The sequence below is a fragment of the Schizophyllum commune genome (genome assembly GCF_000143185.2).
Source record: "Schizophyllum commune H4-8 unplaced genomic scaffold SCHCOscaffold_4, whole genome shotgun sequence".
Classification (NCBI taxonomy): Eukaryota; Fungi; Basidiomycota; class Agaricomycetes; order Agaricales; family Schizophyllaceae; genus Schizophyllum; species Schizophyllum commune.
The window spans coordinates 2,216,243-2,235,451 of NW_026089541.1; the positions used below are offsets into that span (position 1 = coordinate 2,216,243).

Genomic DNA, 19,209 nt, shown 5'->3' on the forward strand with positions numbered 1-19,209 from the left:
GCAGAGAGCTCAAGAAGAACTAATTGTCTTCCATTGGGGCTCAGAGAGAAGACATGCAGCCACTGTATACACAACCGCCTGCTCAGCTCTAACAACCTACCGCTAGTAGACGTAGGGTATAAACTTGTAGGGTACCGCCTTGCAGTACCTCTCCCAGTCCTCGCCGTACTTACGAGAGCAGCTGCATCGACCGTCATTCAATGCCTTCCTTGCACACGCGAAAAGAAAAAACTCACCGCTCGAAATCGCGCCCACAACGATGGATGAGCACGACGATGAAGAACACCGAGTAGAAGTACGGGATAATGGACGCCGTGCCGACGATCGCGCCCCAGGTGAAGCTCTGGATCCAGTCGGCGACGTAGTTGGGCTTGCGGCTGTACGCCCAGAAGCCGCTGGTGAGGAGCTTGTTGCTGAGAGCAGGGATCAATCAGCAAATAGCGCGTGCAGGGGAGATCAAGCCGTACTCACCCATGCGCGGTCTGAATGTACGTCGGATTCTCGACGGTGTTCCAGGGGAGCTGCGGGAAAGCGCGGCGGAACTTGTCGGGGGTGATGCCCTGCTGCTGCATCTTGAAGTGACTTTTCTGAGCCATGGCGGTGTCGAAGCTATAATGAACTTTGAGAAAGGGGCCGGGCGCGGGGAATCGAACCGATGCGCACCAGTAATACGCCAAGAGAAGGGTCGTGTATAGCAGGACGTAGACCGGTGTCGAGAATTGGTACTTCGACGGGTCATGCGAGGCCATGTAGACGACCGAGTATACGTAAGACTGACGGAGGAGATCAGAGCCTAGAAGTGGGAGTAAAGCCAAGGGTACGCACGAAGGGCACGCCAGCAAAGTTCCAGAAGATGACCATGAAGCCCCACTTCTCGTGGTACATGTCCCAAGTCTGCGGGATGCATTCCTCGGCCTTGCAGCTGGGATAGCGTTAGGGAAGCACGGGAATCGAAAGCGCATTCCTACCAAGCATTCAGGTAGAGCCAAGTCGCGAGGCACATGAAGGCCATGTTCTGTGCGTGCATGAGCGTCTGACGGTCTACCAACGCAGAATCAGATACGCACCGGTGTCACATAGCCGTACTGCTCGTACTGCTTGCAAGCGCCAGAGACGGCCAGGAAAAACACAATCACCCACGGAATGCGAACCTCCGCCCACATCTTCAGATCGATGTGTGCAATGCGCGGGTTCAACGACGCGCCCATGAAGACATCGTACAAGAAATTGCCCGACATGCGCATCTGCGTCCCAGTCGCAATCGCGATGAAGTACATGCCGAACGAGACGCCGAAGCCCCAGATCATCGCGACGGTCATGATGTGGCCGTAATTGTCGATGATTTCGGTGAGGCGGAAGAGGCCGGAGAGGTGGAGGCCGGCAGCGATGGCCATCGTCGCGTAGACAGCGGAGAGCGCGTTGCAGTAGTAGGTGAGGGTCCTGTAGCCTAGGGACGGGACGGGGAGGCCTTCCTGCTTGAAGCCGGGGAGGACGTAGCCGAGGAAGAGCTGGAGGAAGATGTTGCCAGAGTATACCTTCCAAGCATACGCGGTCGGGTACGCGTCCTGAGCATGCTTGGTAAACAACAGACCGGGATAGTTGTATATGAATGACTTACGACGCGTACATGCGTCCACATCTGATGAAGGAAGGGAACAATGTCGTCGACCGACGTCGGGTGAACGAGCTTGCCATCGTAGAACCAGAGACAGATCCACAAATAGTACATCAAGAGCGGGAAGCCCGTCATGATAGCCAGCACGCCGGATGGCCCGCCGAACTCATAGCTGCGAAGCTTCAATCAGCACCAAAAGAAGAACAATAGGCACTTCAGGTACGCACTTCTCGTGTTGGTCGAGGCGCTCATCGAGCTTCTTTCCTTCCGCGGTCACGATTAGCTTGGGCCTGTTCACCGCGCCGTACGATTGGGGGCCAGAGTCCGCCATGGTGGTCGCTGTGCAGGTCCAATCGCACCTTGGCAATTAAGGCAGGAAAAGATGGTACGATTTGGCCGCCTCCTGAGCGCTGAGCGCCTCAGGGCGCTCCCCGCAGGTCGGCATAGCGTCGGCACAATGGTCAGAGACGGAGACGAGTACTAAGCTACGCGTTTGAGAGACTTTTACCCACGTCATGGGCTTTATTGTCCGTTTCGGGACGTGTAGACATGGTTGTCTTGCTTTGGTAAACTTATACAGAAAGTCAGCTTATCTTCCGGAATGCGATCTGGGTCCAAGGAAAGCGAATCCGAGGCGCTGAGAGAAGGCATGAAGTAGCCTCCAGTATCTTCACTACTAGTTGAAAGTACCTCGGCGAACTTGCAGCAGTGTTGCCCTTCCGTAAGAATGCGTGCCTTCGCGGGTTCATTCCGGATTACGAGCACCAGGAGCGTAGCAGGATAAATGTTTGCGCGAATAAGCTCGCATCTTCGACAGCTGGTCCGCGGGAGCACAGGTAGCAATCGGAAGAGTGTAGGTAGACGAGAGAAAGAGGCAGGGGACGGCACCGTGTGAGATTAATGGTCACACGCTCACGTGGAATTTGAACTTGCAGTGAATCAGAAGAAGCCCTTGCGGCCTTCATCGTCGTGCCGAAGATATTAACGTTGGACGACCGTATTTGCACCAGGATATATTGGCGAATTTTGTACCGACTGCCCATAGAGAACAACGGGATTTGCGTGCAAAATGCGTCGATATATATCGGTTTCAATACGGTCGTACGGCAGGCGTAAGATCGTTATATACAACTGCGCTGGTCGGGCGCGCGAGATGTGAGGGTTGGTGGAGCTGCCTCCTTGCATATCTACAGGTTTTGGCGACTTTCCGCCAGCTGCGAAGCTCGGGAGTATGGGCGATATACTGTCCGGAAAATACCTGGTCACCAAAACGAGACGCTCGAGGATAAAGTCGCCCATAAACAGGAAGCTGAGTGTCAACGACCTAGATTTGCGAAGGTGTCGAGGGGACTTAGTCGTGGTGGGTACCGTCCATCACCCGGATCGGTCTCGTCATCGTTACACGTGGATGGCTCGATGTCGTTGCCATTCCCCGTCTCCCGCCTCCCGCCTTGCGCGTGGCAACCGACAGTCAACGGCGACACCGCCTCGGCGCTTCGCTGCCGCACAAAGTGGCCCACAGATAGCTAGTGCAGTGTATAAGACCTTGTTGAGCGCTTTCCCGCGGCCTAAACACCGCTACATAGGCCGCTGTCGTCGTTGTGAGTACCGACGAAGGGCGCATCAGAGGCGCACGGCAAGTCCCGATGCACTTCGAATGGGACACATGTACCGGCTCCGACACACTCGGCTAGGGAATGAGTCACATATGGCACGTTGAACGACTAAGTCCCTTCCAAACCTTCGCAAATTCGCGCGGTTGACACTCAGCTTCCGATTTTTGAGCGAACTTAGCCTCGAGGTTTCCATTTAGGTACGCAGGTATTTTCCGGACACTATATCGCCCATACGGGAGCGCCTCAGATTGGTCCAAGACTCCAAGGTCCACATGCCGAAAGTTAGAAACCCAATTTTTGAAGGAAGCCGGTCATAAACCTACTCCTTTCGCAGTGCTCCACAAGCGCTCGAACGACGCATACTCTACCGTCCACTTTGTCTCTAGGGAATTTTCGCTCGCTGTAAAATCAAGGATAGATTTCGGCCGTGTCCAAACAGATATACTACTGTTTAGAGATTCCTGCCTCGTCCTATTCCAAATCCATTTGAGCCCACCCTCCACTCGTCGACGGACGAGCGGATAGAGCGACAGTTCAAAGAGATGAGGAGGATTCCCCCGACGGCACAAGCCTGTACTGCAATGGCAAGGTCATCGCGCCCCCAGGTTGCAAGCAGAGCCCAGGGAACAGGGGCGACAAAAATTGGATAACCATAACACGAAGCAGTGCTTCGGTAAAAGTGGTTAAACTTTTAAGAACAGATACTACACTTGATCTAAGCCAAAAGGCCAGAGTGGTGAGGAGTCGGGGTGAGAAGGAAGGGTCTTTATAGTGGTGGGCAACGCACGGACCAGTATCGGCTGGCTTCGGTGATCGGGGATGTTGAAGTTTGGATTGCACGTGTGGTTCACGTGACCCCATCGCCCACCAGGTTGAAGTTGAAGTTCAGGTCGAGGTTCACAAGGGGTATGCGCAGCTTTCGACGCAGGCATCAGGGATAGCGAAAGTAAAGGAAAGAAGAAACCCCGTGCTATAATACAGCCCGGAACTATGCAATTACTGTGCTGGGTACTGTAGCATGCGTGTGGATGATCCCACAGCAGTATATCGACGTAGATAAATAAGCGAGCAAGGTGCCCCTCCGCTTTCCGCCAGCCTTCCATGATAAATGCAAATCGACTGCTCACTGCTGCCGTTTTTGCCTTCATGCTCTACAACTCACCATCCCGCCACCCATGCACCTCCACTCAGTACGCGCAATACGCCACACAAAGTAGCGGGAAGCCCGCGTACAAGCCGAGCCAGAAGTTGATGTTTCCGGCGAGCTTGTTGCGCTTGATGACCGGATGGCGGCCGATGGCGATGAGCGGGATCTGGATGAGCTGGAGGGAGAAGAGGTACATCCTGCGAATGGCGTTAGCGGTTGTGTTCGTACTCTTGGAGCCGTGCAGTGACCGGCTAGGACGTGCGTGCACTAGCTCTCACCTTATCTTATGCGTCACCACGATCATCACCAGCTCATGCGCGCACGCGCTCAACAAGAACGTCGCGAACATCGCCTGCGTCCTCGACAGCCCGTACCCCGTGATGGTCGACGCGTACACATGGCGCAACAAGAACGAGTGCACCGGCCTGTTCCACTTGCGCGAGAACTCGTCCCAAGAAGTCGAGTTCCACCAGTCTTCGTAGAATTGGCGGTCGGCGAAGCTGGGAGGGGAGGTCAGTATGCGACATTGGGGGAGCGCGGAGGTAACTTACTATGAGATCTCAGCGAACGCATTGCATATGCATTCTAAGAGAACGTTAGTCTGCCGTACAGGACAGTCAACAATCGTACTCACCGAAGATGATGTAGAAGATCATAAGATAGCCAAACATGAAGGGCATCGCGAGGTCGAGGAGGCTCAGGAGGAAGGACTGGTCCGCAGTGGGAATCTTGGGCAGGATGAAAGTCTCGGTGATGGTGTAAAGAAGAGCGAAGGATCCGAAAAAGGCCGTGACTTTTTCGAAGACGTAGATGGGGCGAATCCTGAGACAGACGATCAGCAAGATGGCGAACACATGCGTGGAGGAGCAAGTGAGAATGAGGAAGAGGGGGAGATACGCACTTATCCGTCCTCGGATACTCCAACTCATACACCAGCGACGGAATCAACAAGTATAGCCCAAAGTTCTTGTACGTGACGTTGTTGGGCCACGTTATCCGCTCGGGGCCTGTGCTCGTCAGCTCGCCCTGCATCTCGGAGTAGTCCTTCGCCATCTGCGCAATCTCCTCGTTCGGGTGGTCAACCAGTGGGTGTGGCTCGAGAGCGCTGACGACGTGCGAGCGAACACCTGACTTCTCGTCGGCTGCCGCTGCTTCCTGCGCTTTCTCGGCCTTGCGCATGTCGTTGGCGACGCCGGGAGCTACAGAGGCGAGGCGCTTGCGGAGAGCGGTTGCGGTATCGGCGTCCACGTACGACGCGCTCGCGCCCGTAGCGATAGGAGGCGTAGCCATTACAGGTGGCGTTGTGTCCATTGATGGTGGCGAGTCCGTCCCACTCGACATACCCGCAGCATTGTCGAGCTCTGCGCGGCGCGCTTTCGCGACCTCGATAGCATGGTCCCAACCGCCGCCTATCGTCTCGGTAGCCTTGCGCATCTGGTCAAGTACTTGTTGCGACTGGGCGGTGATGTATTGCATGTAGCCGTTCACGTTGATGTAGGAGTGCATCTTCATGATCATGACCTAGGTGGCGGTGAGACGAGGCGGTGACATTGATGGAGCGATGAGGAGGGGCAGAGGGGACACGTACGAGGGTGTGCAGGGTGAGGAAGCCAGACTGAACCCATGGCCATTGTCTGAGGGCGTACATGTCAGCGGGGGAAGAGCGGTCAAGGGTAGAGGGGAAGTGCATACCTGTGGTATGTCCACGAGACAGCAATGAAAAGGATGGAAGTCTGGAAGATGTGCTGAAGGATAACGCCTGTCCAGTAGTATTGTATAGTGTTCGTCGCAATCGCCTTGGCGAAGGGGACGCAGAGGACAGAGCTGGCGATAAGCAACATGTCGCTCCAGAAGAGTGTTACTGCGTCCTGCGAGAACATGGTGGCGAAGGCGAGATTAAGCGGTGCTCCCTGAGTCTCTATGCTGGAGATGTACGTCCGGATGGTGAAGATGAACATGGATATCCAAAAGAGGGTGAAGAAACCCTGGGAGGGAGGTCAGTAGGAGGAGAAGTACAGGGGGACACGACAGCACGCACTCGGAACTCATTGGCCCCACTCAGCTCGTTGGTGGTGTCAAAGGCAGACTTGCGGGGGGTGAAGGTGATAAGGGCGCGCAGCTTCTTCGAGGACTTGGAGCGGAAGGGCTTGGAGACGTAGAGGGTGCCCGCGGGCGTCTCGAGCCCCTCGCCGCCGGTCCGCGCGGCGAGCGCCTCTGTCGTCGTTGCTGCTGCGTCTACAGGCATGTTGGAAGACGGCAACCAGGCCGGAGAAGGTGGTGGTAGAAAACTAAGGAGCGGCAAGACGCGTCGGCGCGTAGAAAGGTGATGACGTCGGGCCGCCACCGCGCCCGGACTTAGCAGAATGGCCCGCGCTTTGACCTCGGGCCTCGCTCTCCTCCCGCTTCGATGGACCAGGTGCGTAGTCTTCGTGCCGAGGGGAAGACGTACTCACGGCAGCAGGATTCATTCAGGAAACTACTCAGCACCCCCGCTCCTCCGAGGGACAAGGCCAATGGGAAGCCGGACAAGTCTAAACCGTACGTGCACATTCTCTCCCCTCCCCCTCCCCCCACATCCTAACAGCGCGCGAAGCAAGGCGGTAGACGCCTCCAAGCCCGCATTCCAGCCGCGCAAAGTCAAGAAGCAGACCGAGGGAAAGTACCGCGATCGCGCGTCCGAGCGGCGAGAGGGGAAGGCGAGCGACTATGCGCAGGCGGAAGCCTTGTTGCAGGACTTTGAGAAGCGCACGGCGAACGAGGACAAGGATGTGGTGCGTACATCTCCCCTTTCCTGTCTGCTTCGACCCATTTTGCTCTTGTAGGTCGAACAGCAACGCCGCTATCTCGGTGGCGACAGCACGCACACCGTCCTGGTCAAAGGCCTCGATCTGTCCCTCCTCGAAGCCAATCGCGCGAAAGAGTCCCGCAACACAGACGACGACGACCTTCTCGAGGCCGCCTACCGTGGCGAAGACGTCTTGCCCCCCGCTGAACTCTCTGCCTCCCCCGCACCCACCGACGAACCCAAGAAGCGCTCGCGCGCCGACATCATCAAGCAGATGAAGGAGAAGCGGAAGGGGCAGTCCTCTGCAGACGCGCCTGCGCTGCCGCCGAAAGAGGACAAGACGATCGACAAGAGCAAGTTCAAGTCGATAGGGTTCAAGCCGGCGGGGGACAAGCCCAAGAAGAAGAAGGCGAAGACGGAGGGCGACGGGGAGCGCAGAAAGAAGAAGCGCAAGGTCGAGGGTGACGAGGAGAAGGCGACAGCACCAGGAGAAGCGTCACCGCCTGCTGCCACCGACTCTGCGGTGCCACCAGCTTCGACTTCAGCGACCCCTGCGCCCGCGCCCCAGCCTTCCAAGCCGAAAGAGCCCTCACCCGAGCCTATACCCGAAGACTTCGACATCTTCGCGGGCGCGGGCGACTACGAGGGCATACCTGACGAGGAAGAAGCGAGCGATCATGAACACGCGCCGCCTCGGTCTGGCAGCGCGGAACCCGGAGAAGTGCAAGGACCAGCACCTGCCGATCCCAACGCCATGCAAGGTGCCGAGCAGACATCCCGTGCGCGCTGGTTCGACGACGACGAGCCCCGCGAGCCCGTCCTACCACCCCGTCCAGCCACCCCACCGGCCCTCAAGGTGCTCAAGGGCAAGCAGAAGGCCGCCGTGCCTGCGGCCGGGGTCGAGGACGGTGAAGTCCAGTCCGACGAGGACGGCGAAGTGCAATCCGATGAGGAAACACCTGCACGCCTCGCGCCGCTCGAGTCGTCCGCCGTCCCGTCTATCAAGGACCTGCTCGCTATGGACGAGGCGAGGGAGGCGCTGGAGAAACGGCAGAAGAGGAAGGAGAAGAAGAAGAAGGGTACGGAGCGAGGGGGAGGGTAGGAGCGGCCGAGCGCGCGCGTTCGGTACGGGGGAGAGGCGGGAGGGGGCTGGGAGGGCGCGGCAAGGAGTGGGGAGCGCTGAGGGAGGGGGAGGGGAGCGCTAGGGCAGGGGGAGGGGAGCGCTGGGGGGAGGAGCGGCGAAGGGGAGAATGGTAGGTATCCCATCGTGTAGTAGATAGGCTGAATAGAACATGTTTGAACTTACCACGACGGCGTGTGCGATGCGAGAGGGAGCGAGGGAGGCCAGAACCAAGGGGAAGGGGCACGAGGGTGGGGGGATAGCCCTCGAGAAATTCAGCTCAAGAGTGCTCGAAGACACCGACGAGCTTCGCGCGCACGCCGACGAGCTGCAAGCACAGTCTGCAGTGCGCGAAGGACCTGCCTCGCCCACCGTTCGTTCGCGCGCGAGGGGAGAAGGGGGTGGCAAGGCCTTTGCCACGAACTCACATTTTTCCCTTTTCTTTTCAGCGCGCACGATGGTGGCAGTAACGTCTTTATTCACAGTATCTACGAGTCTACATCGCGATTTCTACGACTCTGCGCGCGACGAGGTGGGGGTGAATACGTACGAAACTGGGGGAGGGGGTCCCACCTACTCCGACTCACTGCACTCGCCTCGACGTGCGACGGCGAGGATGCTCAGGAATACTAGATGCACTGGGAAGGTCAGAATGCGACATTCAAGCGCTCAAAGGGAGTACATACGTCGAGATACCACTCGATTATGGCGCTGCCGTGTCGGAAACAGACGGACAAGCCAGTTCAGTCGTGCCCCCTCATCCTTACCTCGCGAGATAGCCCCTCCTGCGCGAGGGAGGGAGGCCTCTGCGACGTGAAAAGGGGATGAGGTGCAATACGAACCTGGGCTTGGTGGTCTCGAGTGGCGTGGAGTGCGGCGATGCGGAAGGATCGCCCTCCTTCACGGACCTTCGCGCCAAGCGCCTTGAGTAGGCCTACGAAGACCTCCCCCCCTCGCCCCCTCCATCAACGCGAAGCAGAACAGCTGGGAATAGGTCAGTTCTCATGTGATTCGAGGGGGAAACGAAGCAGACTCACCAAAGCAAGGTCCGCTTGAAAGCGCTCCTCCCACCCCATCCCCTTCTCCCACCACCCCCACCCGAGGGGTGGGATGCTCCCCCTCGTCTCGCATTTCCCTTAAGAGAGCGATTGCGCGCGCGCTCCCTCTCTCTCAGGGGCTTGAGACGGTCTGTAAAGACGGATCAGCGCGCACCTCATCCCACCTCACGCACCGAAGAAGGCTACGGGAGGGGGGCCGTCATATCGAGAGCGCACCCCTCCCCCCTTGCCTCGTTCGCGCCTCCACACGTGCAGGCACAAACAATAAAGCCTGATAAGAAGATCAGCGCGTCGTCGAGAAGAAGGGGAGGGAGACCCATGCTGGCTCGAGGGTAGAGGTGTCCCCATCCTCTTCGCTCCCTTCACCGCGGGACCCCGCACGCGCATCGCCGTCGGTCAGCGGTTCCCAGAAAGTCGTCTATGAAAAGGGCTCAGCATTCTTCCCATGAGAGTGAAGTGAGAAGGGGGCATTCCCCCCTCCTCACATCGCTCACCTAGCGAATCCGCGCACACCTCCGGCGGTTGGGGGATGCGCAAAAAAACCTGCGAAAGGGGGTCAGTACGCTTGTGGCATGGAAGGGGTGAGGCAGGGTAAATCACCCTCGCGTCGCGTGCTCCACTGAGGACCCCGTGCACGCCTTCGGCGGCTCACCCTCGTTGAGGAATTGTTCTACAAAAGGGCGAAAGGCCCCTTAGCCTTTGTCGGGTTGTAGAGGAGGCGGAGGCCCCCCTCCCCTCGTCGCAATCTCACCGAAGACGCACACGCGCCCCCTTGCTGGCGGTTTTGAGCGGCGTCGGAGGTCCCTCGCACCTCGCAGTATGCCCCCACCCCCTTCGCTCCCTTCCCCGAGGGGCCCCGCGCGCACCTCCGGCGGTTCGCTCTCGCCAAGAAATCACCTGAAAAGAGGTCAGCGGTATTAGATGAGATGAAGGGGGCCTATCCCCTTGCCACGCTCACCCGCGCATGCCTCCTGGGGCGGTGGGGGCCGCAAAAAAACGGGGAAGGGGGGTCGGTGCACTTATCACGAAGGGGGACGGATGGAGGGTGGTCTACCCTCGTCGCATCCTTCGCCGAGGGACCCGCGCGCGCCTCCGGCGGCTCCCCCTCGTCGAAAATTCTCCTCGGAAAGGGTCGAGGGGTCCCCTGCTTTGCTCAGATTGGGGCGGAGGGGACGACCCCCTCCCTCCCCCTTGTCGTCACTATCACAAACAAAGCTCGCGCGAGCTTTCGGCGGCTCTCGGTCGGAGGAAAATGGGCTTGCAAGGCGCCAAAGCGCCCCCGCACCAAGCAACGTGGGGAAGGGGAGAGTCCCCTCCTCCCGCATTTCTCACCGAGGAAGCCCGCGCGCGCGCCTCCGGCGGCTCAACCTCGTCGAGAAATAGCCTCAGAGGGCGCTAAAACACCCCCTAGTGCACCTTAGGAAAGAAGATTAAGGGAGGGGAGGGCCCCCACCCCGTCGCTACACTCAACGCAGGAGCATGCGCTCACCTCCGGCGGCTCGAACTCGCTGGAGACCGCACCATACACCGTTTAAATAACCCCCCTCGATGGCAAAAAGGGGCTGGGAGGATCCCCCACCCTCCACGAACGCGTGCCTCCGGTGGTTTTCCCTAGCGGCGATGGAGTGAGTTTAGTGCGCTTCCATGGAGCCAGGGCAGGAGCGAAACTCACCAACGATATCTCCTCCCGCGAGTGAGGGGGTGAAGCTAAATTGGCGACCGGGGGCGTAACATTAAGCGACTTCGGAAGGGGGGTCAGGCCGTTTTCGATGCGTAAGGGGGTGACGCGCTACTTACCGGGGCACATCTCGATCAAGGGTATACCACCCTCGTCGCATCTCCCACACGATGTAGCGCGCGCGCATAGCCTCTGACGGCTCGGGGGTCAAAGAAGAGGTATCTGAAAGCAGGTCAATAAAGGTATCTGGGGTTGCGGGTGCGATGTGGAGGTCTCCCTGCATCCTCGCGTGCTGTCAAGACGACCTGGACAGAGGGCCTAGGCGGAGCGGGAGGCGAACCAAAGCGTCGGGGAGCGTTGGAGCATGCCCATGCGCCGAACGTGGAGATTAGGGAAGGGCGGGACCTGGCGGCGCGAGTAGTGCGCTCGTCGTCATCGCAGGCGCTCGCGCTTCAGGGCTGGGTGGGGAAGCGAAGGAGGGGGTTCGAAGCCTGGCGATGAAAGACGTCCAGACTGCGTGATATCTGTGAGTGAGGCGCGGCTGGCGAGGAGAGGGCGTGCAAACTCACCAAAGAGCGTGGGACGACTGCACCTCCTCGTCGTTTTCAAAGGCCGTGCGAGCCGATGCGGCGAGTCCAGTCGGACCATCTCGACGTCGTCGGAGGCTGTACCACGGTCCGCTCTCGCCCGAGCCAAGTCGACCGGTCTCCCTCAAGACCGTCAAGAAAATCAAGCATGAAGAACGAGGCCGTACTCACTGCATATCACAAGACCAGAGCGCGTCCCTCGCTATGCCGCATGTAGAGCTTGGGGAGGGGCGGGGGCGAGAAGTGTCGGGTGCAGTCGCGGTTGACTCACTTGCGCGTCGAAAGCCTATTGAGCGCTTCAAAGCGCGCAATGAGCGCTCGGCGCCGACGTAGGCGGTGGTGAGATGCGAGCCGCAGTCCCGAGTCGTGCTGGTCGACGTGATGGCCTAGAGCAAGGTAAATCAGGGTGGGGTGGCGTTGAAAAAACGGACCGTCGTCACCTGATAAGCAAGGCCCAGAAAGCGCCGAAAGATCCTATCGCTGGAAGACAACTTAGTATATTCAATGAAAGGATAGAGAAATAGCAGACGAACCTGTGAGACAGTGAGAGCGAAGAGTGCGTTTGGTGTCGATTGGTGGTGCGCGAAGGAAAGCTATGGGAGTGATCAGTGAATAAGTAGAGCGCTTATAGGGATGCAAGAACGGGAGTCAAGTACATCACGACCCATCTGTAGTAGTCGTGCAATTAGTGGGACTTCAGGTTAGTGGGACTTCAGGTTAATGATGAGGATGAGAAACTTACCAGTCAATGCCGAGGGGAGGGTTCAACCTGAACGAAAATGTCAGAAGAGTCAAATCAAGCGAGGGAAGAGAACACCCACAGAGCTCGGAATGTTGATCAGGGACATTGAAGCAATGAAAGATGCGAGGGAATGCAGGAAAGAGGGTGGAAGCGGTGGAATGCTGATTCAAAGCGGTAGAAGGTCTGCTCTTTATACTTCGCGAACGGCCCAATGCCGCGCCCAGTCGCCGCCCAAACTTCCAGACCGGCATCGCATATTTCCGGATCAGACCTCGGCGGTCCGCGACCGAGACCCGTCCAGCGAAAAGTCGGAAGACTGGGGGATGCGTGCGTAGAGCGCGCATTCAATCTTCCGCCGTAGCCCTGCGCGAATGTCAGCCAGAGCGCGCGCAAATTGCGTCGAGACTTACTCGTCCGGCCAGGGGATGCCGTACACGTGGCGTCGGGCGGGGAAGTACGCGTGCTTTTCCGTCCATCCCGCTAGGTGGCGCGCAACTTCCAGCACACTGTGCGTCGTCTCTGTGACCACGGCGCTGGCGTAAAAGAGGATGTAAAGGCAGTGAGAGTATGCGAATAGGCTCGTGACACGTGTCGGTGCTGACGTGGCCCGGGGGGACGCAAGGTCGAGGAGGAGCAAGTCGAACTTGCTGCCATCACGCTGTAACTCCATTTAGCAGGCTTTGAGTTGCACACAAGACAGCGCTCCGTTGGCACGCCTCCCCTGCCCGTTCACTTACCTAAAGCTCCGTTTGCTGCTATACACGTGCCTGCGATCTTGCTCAGATGTCTGACGGTCGTCGACGAGGGGAAAATGGGATGGCCCATTGTTCTCGCCAATGTCAGGATAGCGGAGTGGGGGCGGACGCGCCGAGGCCTCCGCCGGCGCGCACCAAGCGCTCAAACTCTGATCCGATAGTTCAGCGTCCAGAATGTCGCGTTGAAGAGAATTCACGTACCGGAGAGACTCGAAGGGGGAGAGGATAGCGGCAAACAGATATTCGGCGGATTGGACGCATGGACCGAGCCCGTGGAGCGGCGCAGCGGTCTGGAAAGAGTGGGTAATGCATATGAGATGACGTAAGTGCACTGGGGTCTTCTGTGCCCGACGCGTTGGTGGTGGGGAGCATGCGGGTAGAGGAGGCGCGGGCAGGGTATTACGAGGAGGGGACTGCGCTGAGGCTGGCCAAATTTTCTAGATTGCATGTAAACTATTTGCAGACCATGTACTAATGTTTGTACGGTCAGCGCAAGCTCGGACGGCAAGTGTACGAACGTACCAAGAACGACGCCACATATTGAAAACGACCTTCCCGACGTCCTACTGACCTCGCGTAGTGGTCAGTTCAGTTTGCGAGTACAGATACAGAGTCGCACGGGTACCCCCCGTCGATTCCATAGCGTCAGATGGTCGCGCCCGACTGACGACTTACCAAGGGTATCCGAGTCGTGGATGCATACATCCTGCTTCGGCCGTCAAGTACGATAAGAAAGAATGCGTTTTCCCAAGAATCGACGTGTCGCAAACTTCCCGCATCTTCATACGCGGGCTTCTACGGCACGTCTGGACCCATCGTGGGTGCTGGGGGTAATGGGGGATAGGTCCCGTAGCCTGAGATCGCGCCGTGAGGTGCTGAATGCGTCGAGAAGACTTGCTGTGTGATCCTCTCCTGCTACGCGCTCGCTTTGCGAGGGATAGGCAGGAATACTCCACAGGACGAGGGCACCGTTGTGGGAGCTGCCGGGGGCGCTGGCGATGGACGCAGAACGCAGGCGAAGCGGCGGTGGAAGTGCGGTCGGCACTTGCCGACGACCGGCGGCGCGGGGCGGAAGCCCGATAAGCGCCCGGCGCTTACTGCATGTGTCTTGACTTCGACCGTCACCGTCGTTCCCCATGTCTGCGCGCCGTCGCGTTAACCGCCTCGCCGTCGCGCGGGCGATCTTGGAACTGTGGGAGAACTCCTTGTTTATCCCAATTTGCCACAACACTGGCCAAAATACATTCATATCACTCAAGCCTCAGACCTTGCCAGGCACACCGGGGAAGAGCTCGCGAGCGACTCCCTGCTCGCGGGCTTGCGCGCTCCCCAAAACACGTGTACGAGCAAGAACAAGGCCGCCTCGATTCAGGCACTCGGGTGGGGCGCTCTAGACAAGTTCCCCGCGCGGGGCGAATTGTTGATTTGTTGACTCCGAGGGTGTTCTCGTCAAAACCTTCCGACTTTGGAAGGGTTTCTCAGCTACCCGGGGCCCTGGAAGGAGGGGACGAGATTCGCCGACCGCTCTCGCCCGCGACTCCCGTGCTCCTGGACCGTGGGGATTATGCCCCACCTGGCATTTGCGTCGGAGGCGACGCCTTCTCTTTCCTCCCATGTCGGTTAATCGCTTCGCTCGATATCAACGAGCACTCTTGGCGAGATCTCTCGCCTCATCGCCGCATTCCACGACGCCCGAGACCCGTTCTTCTTCACAAGCTCCAGCTTTAGCCGCGCGCAGAGCAGCATAAGTGATGAGTACATGTACTTTCGTCCGGCGAGCGGATACGTCCAGTACGTGCTACGTCTTCCGCACCAGACTCTTCGCGCTCACTTTCTAGACCGTCTCATTGTAGTCGAAGCTCTCCACCATCTGCAAAGCGCTAGTGTTGCCCTCAAGAGGCTCCGAAGCTGCCGCCCACTCGCCCTCATCGCTGCATGCCACTACGCCAGCGCTCAAGCAATGAGTCTTCGTCGATCGAGCAGCATATTGCGGTGCGTGATGCGATGCTTGATACCCGGCGCCTATTGCTTATGAGCGGCCCAGAATCTCGCGGACGCGGTGGATTCCCTCGACGGGACGAGGTCGGAGTTCCTGTCAGCCGAGCGGGCCTCGTGCTGTCACCCACCTCCTCGTCCCCTCCTGCAGCACATCTCGACGTCGTAGCCCTAGTCAACACACGTCGCGCGCGTCATCTTCAAGAGTCTGCGCTTGCTAAGCCTCACGCATCGCCTGCCGGTCGAGCTCAGCCCTGAAGCGACGAAAGTCCGTTCGTCGAGTGGGATGATGCGGTGCGCTATGCGATTCCTGTGCATAGGCTGCAACTAAGGGCACTATAGAATCCCGCGGGAAGAGGCGAGGCGACGTATCGCCGCCCACCGACCGAGGCTCTCGCAGGTGCTATCACCCTTTCCGAAGCCGTCAACATCTCACCCACGCCTTCGCTGTCCTCCCGACTCCTTCCACAAGCCGCTCGCGCTCACACCTGCAATGCTCCCGCGTCTCGCTTGCCTTTATCCTTTTCGACTAATCGTATGCAAGCAGAGCACTCGCTCTCAACCTCAAGCACTCCCCCACAACTCGGGGGTGACCCTCGGTCATCGACTCGAGCGCTGAAGCAACAGAAATGCGTCCGGCGAGCAAGCTGATGCAGTATGTACGTGCTGTCCGTGAGTTGAGTGCGAACCCTTTGTCCAGGCCCTCGCACTCGCTCCCAACTGTTGTCTATCGCCTCAATGAATCGTCCTTCGCTCCAGCCATGATCTTCTACTCCCTGCATCACTGTCTGGCCTTTCCTTCCATCTCACGTCGTCTCGAACTCCCCAACACTTGCCTCAAGCTGTCTGGCACTCGCCTCGAGCTCTTTGACGCTTGCCCTGAGCTTCTCAGCCCATTCTGTCAACATACCGATCCCCGACGCCCTTCGAGCAAATCCCCGACCCATCATGGCTGCCGTGTGAGGCCTTACATACACAGTAGGATCTCGACTATGTATTGCTGCTCGTATCTATGCTTTCGACTTGTTTGACTTGCCTGATACTTGCTCAAAATCGTCTGCACCTCGCTCGAACTTGTCTGCAACTTGCTCGAACCCATCTGCAATTCATCTGAACCCATCTGCAACTCGTCTGACCCCACTGATAGCTCAGACGAGACTCTTCAGTGAGCCTGCACAACTCTTCAGCAAGCCTACAGGCCTCGATGCTTGACTGAGCTTCGAGTCTCGACTGAGTTCCGAGTCTCGACTGTGTTCCGAGTCTCGACTGTGTTCCGAGTCTCGACTGTGTTCCGAGTCTCGACTGCCTTCCGTCGCTCTCGAATACCGTCACCTCCCCAGCATCTTCCCAACTGTCGCAACGTCCCAACCATCTCGCCAGTGTCCGTCTCGCCTGTCGACTTATCCCTCAAGGCCTCCCCTCGCATCTCCCACTGGTCCACGTACCTTTTGACACCCATAGCTCGTCACTCGTAGCTCATTACTGGATTCATAGCTCATTGTCTTGTGCTCACTCCTTGTGTGGAGCACAGGAGAATCCATCTCACATCCCGCCTTTATATCCCCCCACCACCAACGGGCCTCGAGCAACCACGGATCAGCCCGCAGAAGGTAAATCATAGGTCGTACGACGGAGCAGAGCCTCGAGAGGCCGTCGGGCAGGATCACGGAACAATTCCTGTGCCTGTCGGACGATTTGTGATGGCTGGAGCAGGGTCTGTGCTGGGCGTGGGATGACGGGCGCTGGTGGCAGAGGAGAGTGACCGGGGGAGTAAAATCGGTGGGAGGGGAGGGAGGGAGGGGATAGGCTAGCTATTTTGCAGGGAGGTAGGCCTGACCACATGCTCCCACTTGTCCTTTGAACGAGAAGGAACAGGCACGAAGTCGTCTCTGCACAATAATTCAGAGCCCAATGTCACGCTCCCCAGCCTGCTTCGGAGGGGATAAGAAGGGAAGGGGTGCCAGCAGGGGGCTGAGACTTGAGAAACCTCTTAGTTTGGGGGATGCGCTCCCAGCGCAGCTTGTCCGAAGGCGGTGGGTGCAGCGGATGGCGAGATAGGACTGTGAGGAGGTCGTACATGCGAAACTTTTCAATCCCACCCAATTAGGAAGCATTCTGGTTCAACTCGCGTCACGTCACGCGGGGCGCGCCGGACGGGCGGTGGCGCGACCAGAGCTCGAACGGACGGCTGGGCGGCGGCGCGACCAGACGGCGCGAGTACAAGTACGCGCCACCGCCCGGGAATCGAACGCGAACGCGGATCCTGCCATGACGTCGACGCGACCGAGTGCGAGCGACATCTGACAGCGGGGCGACCTGCCGCCGTCCATGCTTGGGGGAGAGAGCGCGATCGGAGGTGCGAGTCGAGCGAGGCGCAGTGCCAGTATCCGGCGTCTCTCACACAGCACCGTAGAAAGCTAAGGAGCGGCAAGACGCGTCGGCGCGTAGAAAGGTGATGACGTCGGGCCGCCACCGCGCCCGGACTTGGCAGAATGGCCCGCGCTTTGACCTCGGGCCTCGCTCTCCTCCCGCCGCCATGGACCAGGTGCGCAGTCTTCGTGCCGAAAGGAAGACGTACTCACGGCAGCAGGATTCATTCAGGAAACTACTCAGCACCCCCGCTCCTCCGAGGGACAAGCCGGACAAGTCTAAACCGTACGTGCACACGCTTCCCCCTCCCCCACATCCTGTCCTGACAGCACGCGAAGCAAGGCGGTAGACGCCTCCAAGCCCGCATTCCAGCCGCGCAAGGTCAAGAAGCAGACCGAGGGAAAGTACCGCGATCGCGCGTTTGAACGGCGAGAGGGGAAGGCGAGCGACTATGCGCAGGCGGAAGCCTTGTTGCAGGACTTTGAGAAGCGCACGGCGAACGAGGACAAGGATGTGGTGCGTACATCTCCCCTTTCCTGTCTGCTTCGACCCATTTTGCTCTTGTAGGTCGAACAGCAACGCCGCTATCTCGGTGGCGACAGCACGCACACCGTCCTGGTCAAAGGCCTCGATCTGTCCCTCCTCGAAGCCAATCGCGCGAAAGAGTCCCGCAACACAGACGACGACGACCTTCTCGAGGCCGCCTACCGTGGCGAAGACGTCTTGCCCCCCGCTGAACTCTCTGCCTCCCCCGCACCCACCGACGAACCCAAGAAGCGCTCGCGCGCCGACATCATCAAGCAGATGAAGGAGAAGCGGAAGGGGCAGTCCTCTGCAGACGCGCCTGCGCTGCCGCCGAAAGAGGACAAGACGATCGACAAGAGCAAGTTCAAGTCGATAGGGTTCAAGCCGGCGGGGGACAAGCCCAAGAAGAAGAAGGCGAAGACGGAGGGCGACGGGGAGCGCAGAAAGAAGAAGCGCAAGGTCGAGGGTGACGAGGAGAAGGCGACAGCACCAGGAGAAGCGTCACCGCCTGCTGCCACCGACTCTGCGGTGCCACCAGCTTCGACTTCAGCGACCCCTGCGCCCGCGCCCCAGCCTTCCAAGCCGAAAGAGCCCTCACCCGAGCCTATACCCGAAGACTTCGACATCTTCGCGGGCGCGGGCGACTACGAGGGCATACCTGACGAGGAAGAAGCGAGCGATCATGAACACGCGCCGCCTCGGTCTGGCAGCGCGGAACCCGGAGAAGTGCAAGGACCAGCACCTGCCGATCCCAACGCCATGCAAGGTGCCGAGCAGACATCCCGTGCGCGCTGGTTCGACGACGACGAGCCCCGCGAGCCCGTCCTACCACCCCGTCCAGCCACCCCACCGGCCCTCAAGGTGCTCAAGGGCAAGCAGAAGGCCGCCGTGCCTGCGGCCGGGGTCGAGGACGGTGAAGTCCAGTCCGACGAGGACGGCGAAGTGCAATCCGATGAGGAAACACCTGCACGCCTCGCGCCGCTCGAGTCGTCCGCCGTCCCGTCTATCAAGGACCTGCTCGCTATGGACGAGGCGAGGGAGGCGCTGGAGAAACGGCAGAAGAGGAAGGAGAAGAAGAAGAAGGGTACGGAGCGAGGGGGAGGGTAGGAGCGGCCGAGCGCGCGCGTTCGGTACGGGGGAGAGGCGGGAGGGGGCTGGGAGGGCGCGGCAAGGAGTGGGGAGCGCTGAGGGAGGGGGAGGGGAGCGCTAGGGCAGG

General features: G+C 59.1%; 7 protein-coding genes across 7 annotated transcripts; 3 read left to right on the forward strand and 4 right to left on the reverse strand.

Moving 5' to 3' along the window:
• Nucleotides 1-9: 9 nt before the first annotated feature.
• On the reverse strand, nucleotides 10-2,115 carry SCHCODRAFT_01121912 (ERG4/ERG24 ergosterol biosynthesis protein). Its single transcript, XM_003033351.2, has 9 exons — nucleotides 1,843-2,115; nucleotides 1,619-1,787; nucleotides 1,068-1,565; nucleotides 969-1,015; nucleotides 826-922; nucleotides 664-773; nucleotides 472-609; nucleotides 237-413; nucleotides 10-181 (listed from the first exon to the last, which is right to left on the reverse strand). Exons 1-9 carry the CDS (start codon nucleotides 1,944-1,946, stop codon nucleotides 103-105), a joined length of 1,419 nt encoding a protein of 472 aa, XP_003033397.1. The 5' UTR covers nucleotides 1,947-2,115; the 3' UTR covers nucleotides 10-102.
• Nucleotides 2,116-4,143: 2,028 nt separating this feature from the next.
• SCHCODRAFT_02619284 (uncharacterized protein) lies at nucleotides 4,144-6,630 on the reverse strand. Its single transcript, XM_003033352.2, has 8 exons — nucleotides 6,417-6,630; nucleotides 6,071-6,363; nucleotides 5,967-6,012; nucleotides 5,280-5,899; nucleotides 5,013-5,200; nucleotides 4,930-4,963; nucleotides 4,657-4,878; nucleotides 4,144-4,575 (listed from the first exon to the last, which is right to left on the reverse strand). Exons 1-8 carry the CDS (start codon nucleotides 6,621-6,623, stop codon nucleotides 4,419-4,421), a joined length of 1,767 nt encoding a protein of 588 aa, XP_003033398.1. The 5' UTR covers nucleotides 6,624-6,630; the 3' UTR covers nucleotides 4,144-4,418.
• A 75-nt stretch (nucleotides 6,631-6,705) lies between these two features.
• SCHCODRAFT_02619287 (uncharacterized protein) lies at nucleotides 6,706-8,248 on the forward strand (the record flags this gene model as incomplete). The annotated part of the gene is given in 6 exon segments (XM_050344924.1): nucleotides 6,706-6,794; nucleotides 6,840-6,884; nucleotides 6,897-6,916; nucleotides 6,972-7,149; nucleotides 7,201-8,091; nucleotides 8,116-8,248. Coding segments are annotated over 6 exon segments (1,276 nt in total), but the record flags the coding sequence as incomplete, so codon positions are not given.
• Nucleotides 8,249-8,793: 545 nt separating this feature from the next.
• On the reverse strand, nucleotides 8,794-13,808 carry SCHCODRAFT_02496504 (uncharacterized protein; the record flags this gene model as incomplete). The annotated part of the gene is made up of 24 exons (XM_003033353.1): nucleotides 8,794-8,837; nucleotides 8,871-8,921; nucleotides 9,051-9,068; nucleotides 9,192-9,267; nucleotides 9,321-9,418; nucleotides 9,515-9,612; nucleotides 9,836-9,884; nucleotides 9,994-10,011; nucleotides 10,208-10,238; nucleotides 10,674-10,736; nucleotides 10,831-10,849; nucleotides 11,139-11,241; nucleotides 11,360-11,424; nucleotides 11,589-11,729; nucleotides 11,778-11,808; nucleotides 11,878-11,992; nucleotides 12,038-12,086; nucleotides 12,140-12,199; nucleotides 12,349-12,375; nucleotides 12,545-12,664; nucleotides 12,759-13,006; nucleotides 13,305-13,393; nucleotides 13,626-13,674; nucleotides 13,779-13,808. 24 exons carry the CDS (start codon nucleotides 13,806-13,808, stop codon nucleotides 8,794-8,796), a joined length of 1,692 nt encoding a protein of 563 aa, XP_003033399.1.
• A 935-nt stretch (nucleotides 13,809-14,743) lies between these two features.
• SCHCODRAFT_02230269 (uncharacterized protein) lies at nucleotides 14,744-15,547 on the forward strand. The gene is made up of 4 exons (XM_050342131.1): nucleotides 14,744-14,894; nucleotides 14,942-15,095; nucleotides 15,148-15,392; nucleotides 15,441-15,547. Exons 1-3 carry the CDS (start codon nucleotides 14,855-14,857, stop codon nucleotides 15,317-15,319), a joined length of 366 nt encoding a protein of 121 aa, XP_050201195.1. The 5' UTR covers nucleotides 14,744-14,854; the 3' UTR covers nucleotides 15,320-15,392; nucleotides 15,441-15,547.
• A 1,445-nt stretch (nucleotides 15,548-16,992) lies between these two features.
• On the reverse strand, nucleotides 16,993-17,565 carry SCHCODRAFT_02619293 (uncharacterized protein). Its single transcript, XM_050344925.1, has 2 exons — nucleotides 17,512-17,565; nucleotides 16,993-17,454 (listed from the first exon to the last, which is right to left on the reverse strand). Exon 2 carries the CDS (start codon nucleotides 17,175-17,177, stop codon nucleotides 17,013-17,015), a length of 165 nt encoding a protein of 54 aa, XP_050201196.1. The 5' UTR covers nucleotides 17,178-17,454; nucleotides 17,512-17,565; the 3' UTR covers nucleotides 16,993-17,012.
• A 25-nt stretch (nucleotides 17,566-17,590) lies between these two features.
• SCHCODRAFT_02495552 (uncharacterized protein) lies at nucleotides 17,591-19,100 on the forward strand (the record flags this gene model as incomplete). The annotated part of the gene is made up of 4 exons (XM_003032784.3): nucleotides 17,591-17,643; nucleotides 17,700-17,753; nucleotides 17,798-17,984; nucleotides 18,036-19,100. The coding sequence occupies 4 exons, from the start codon at nucleotides 17,591-17,593 to the stop codon at nucleotides 19,098-19,100; spliced, it is 1,359 nt and encodes a 452-aa protein (XP_003032830.2).
• Between the last annotated feature and the right edge of the window lie 109 nt (nucleotides 19,101-19,209).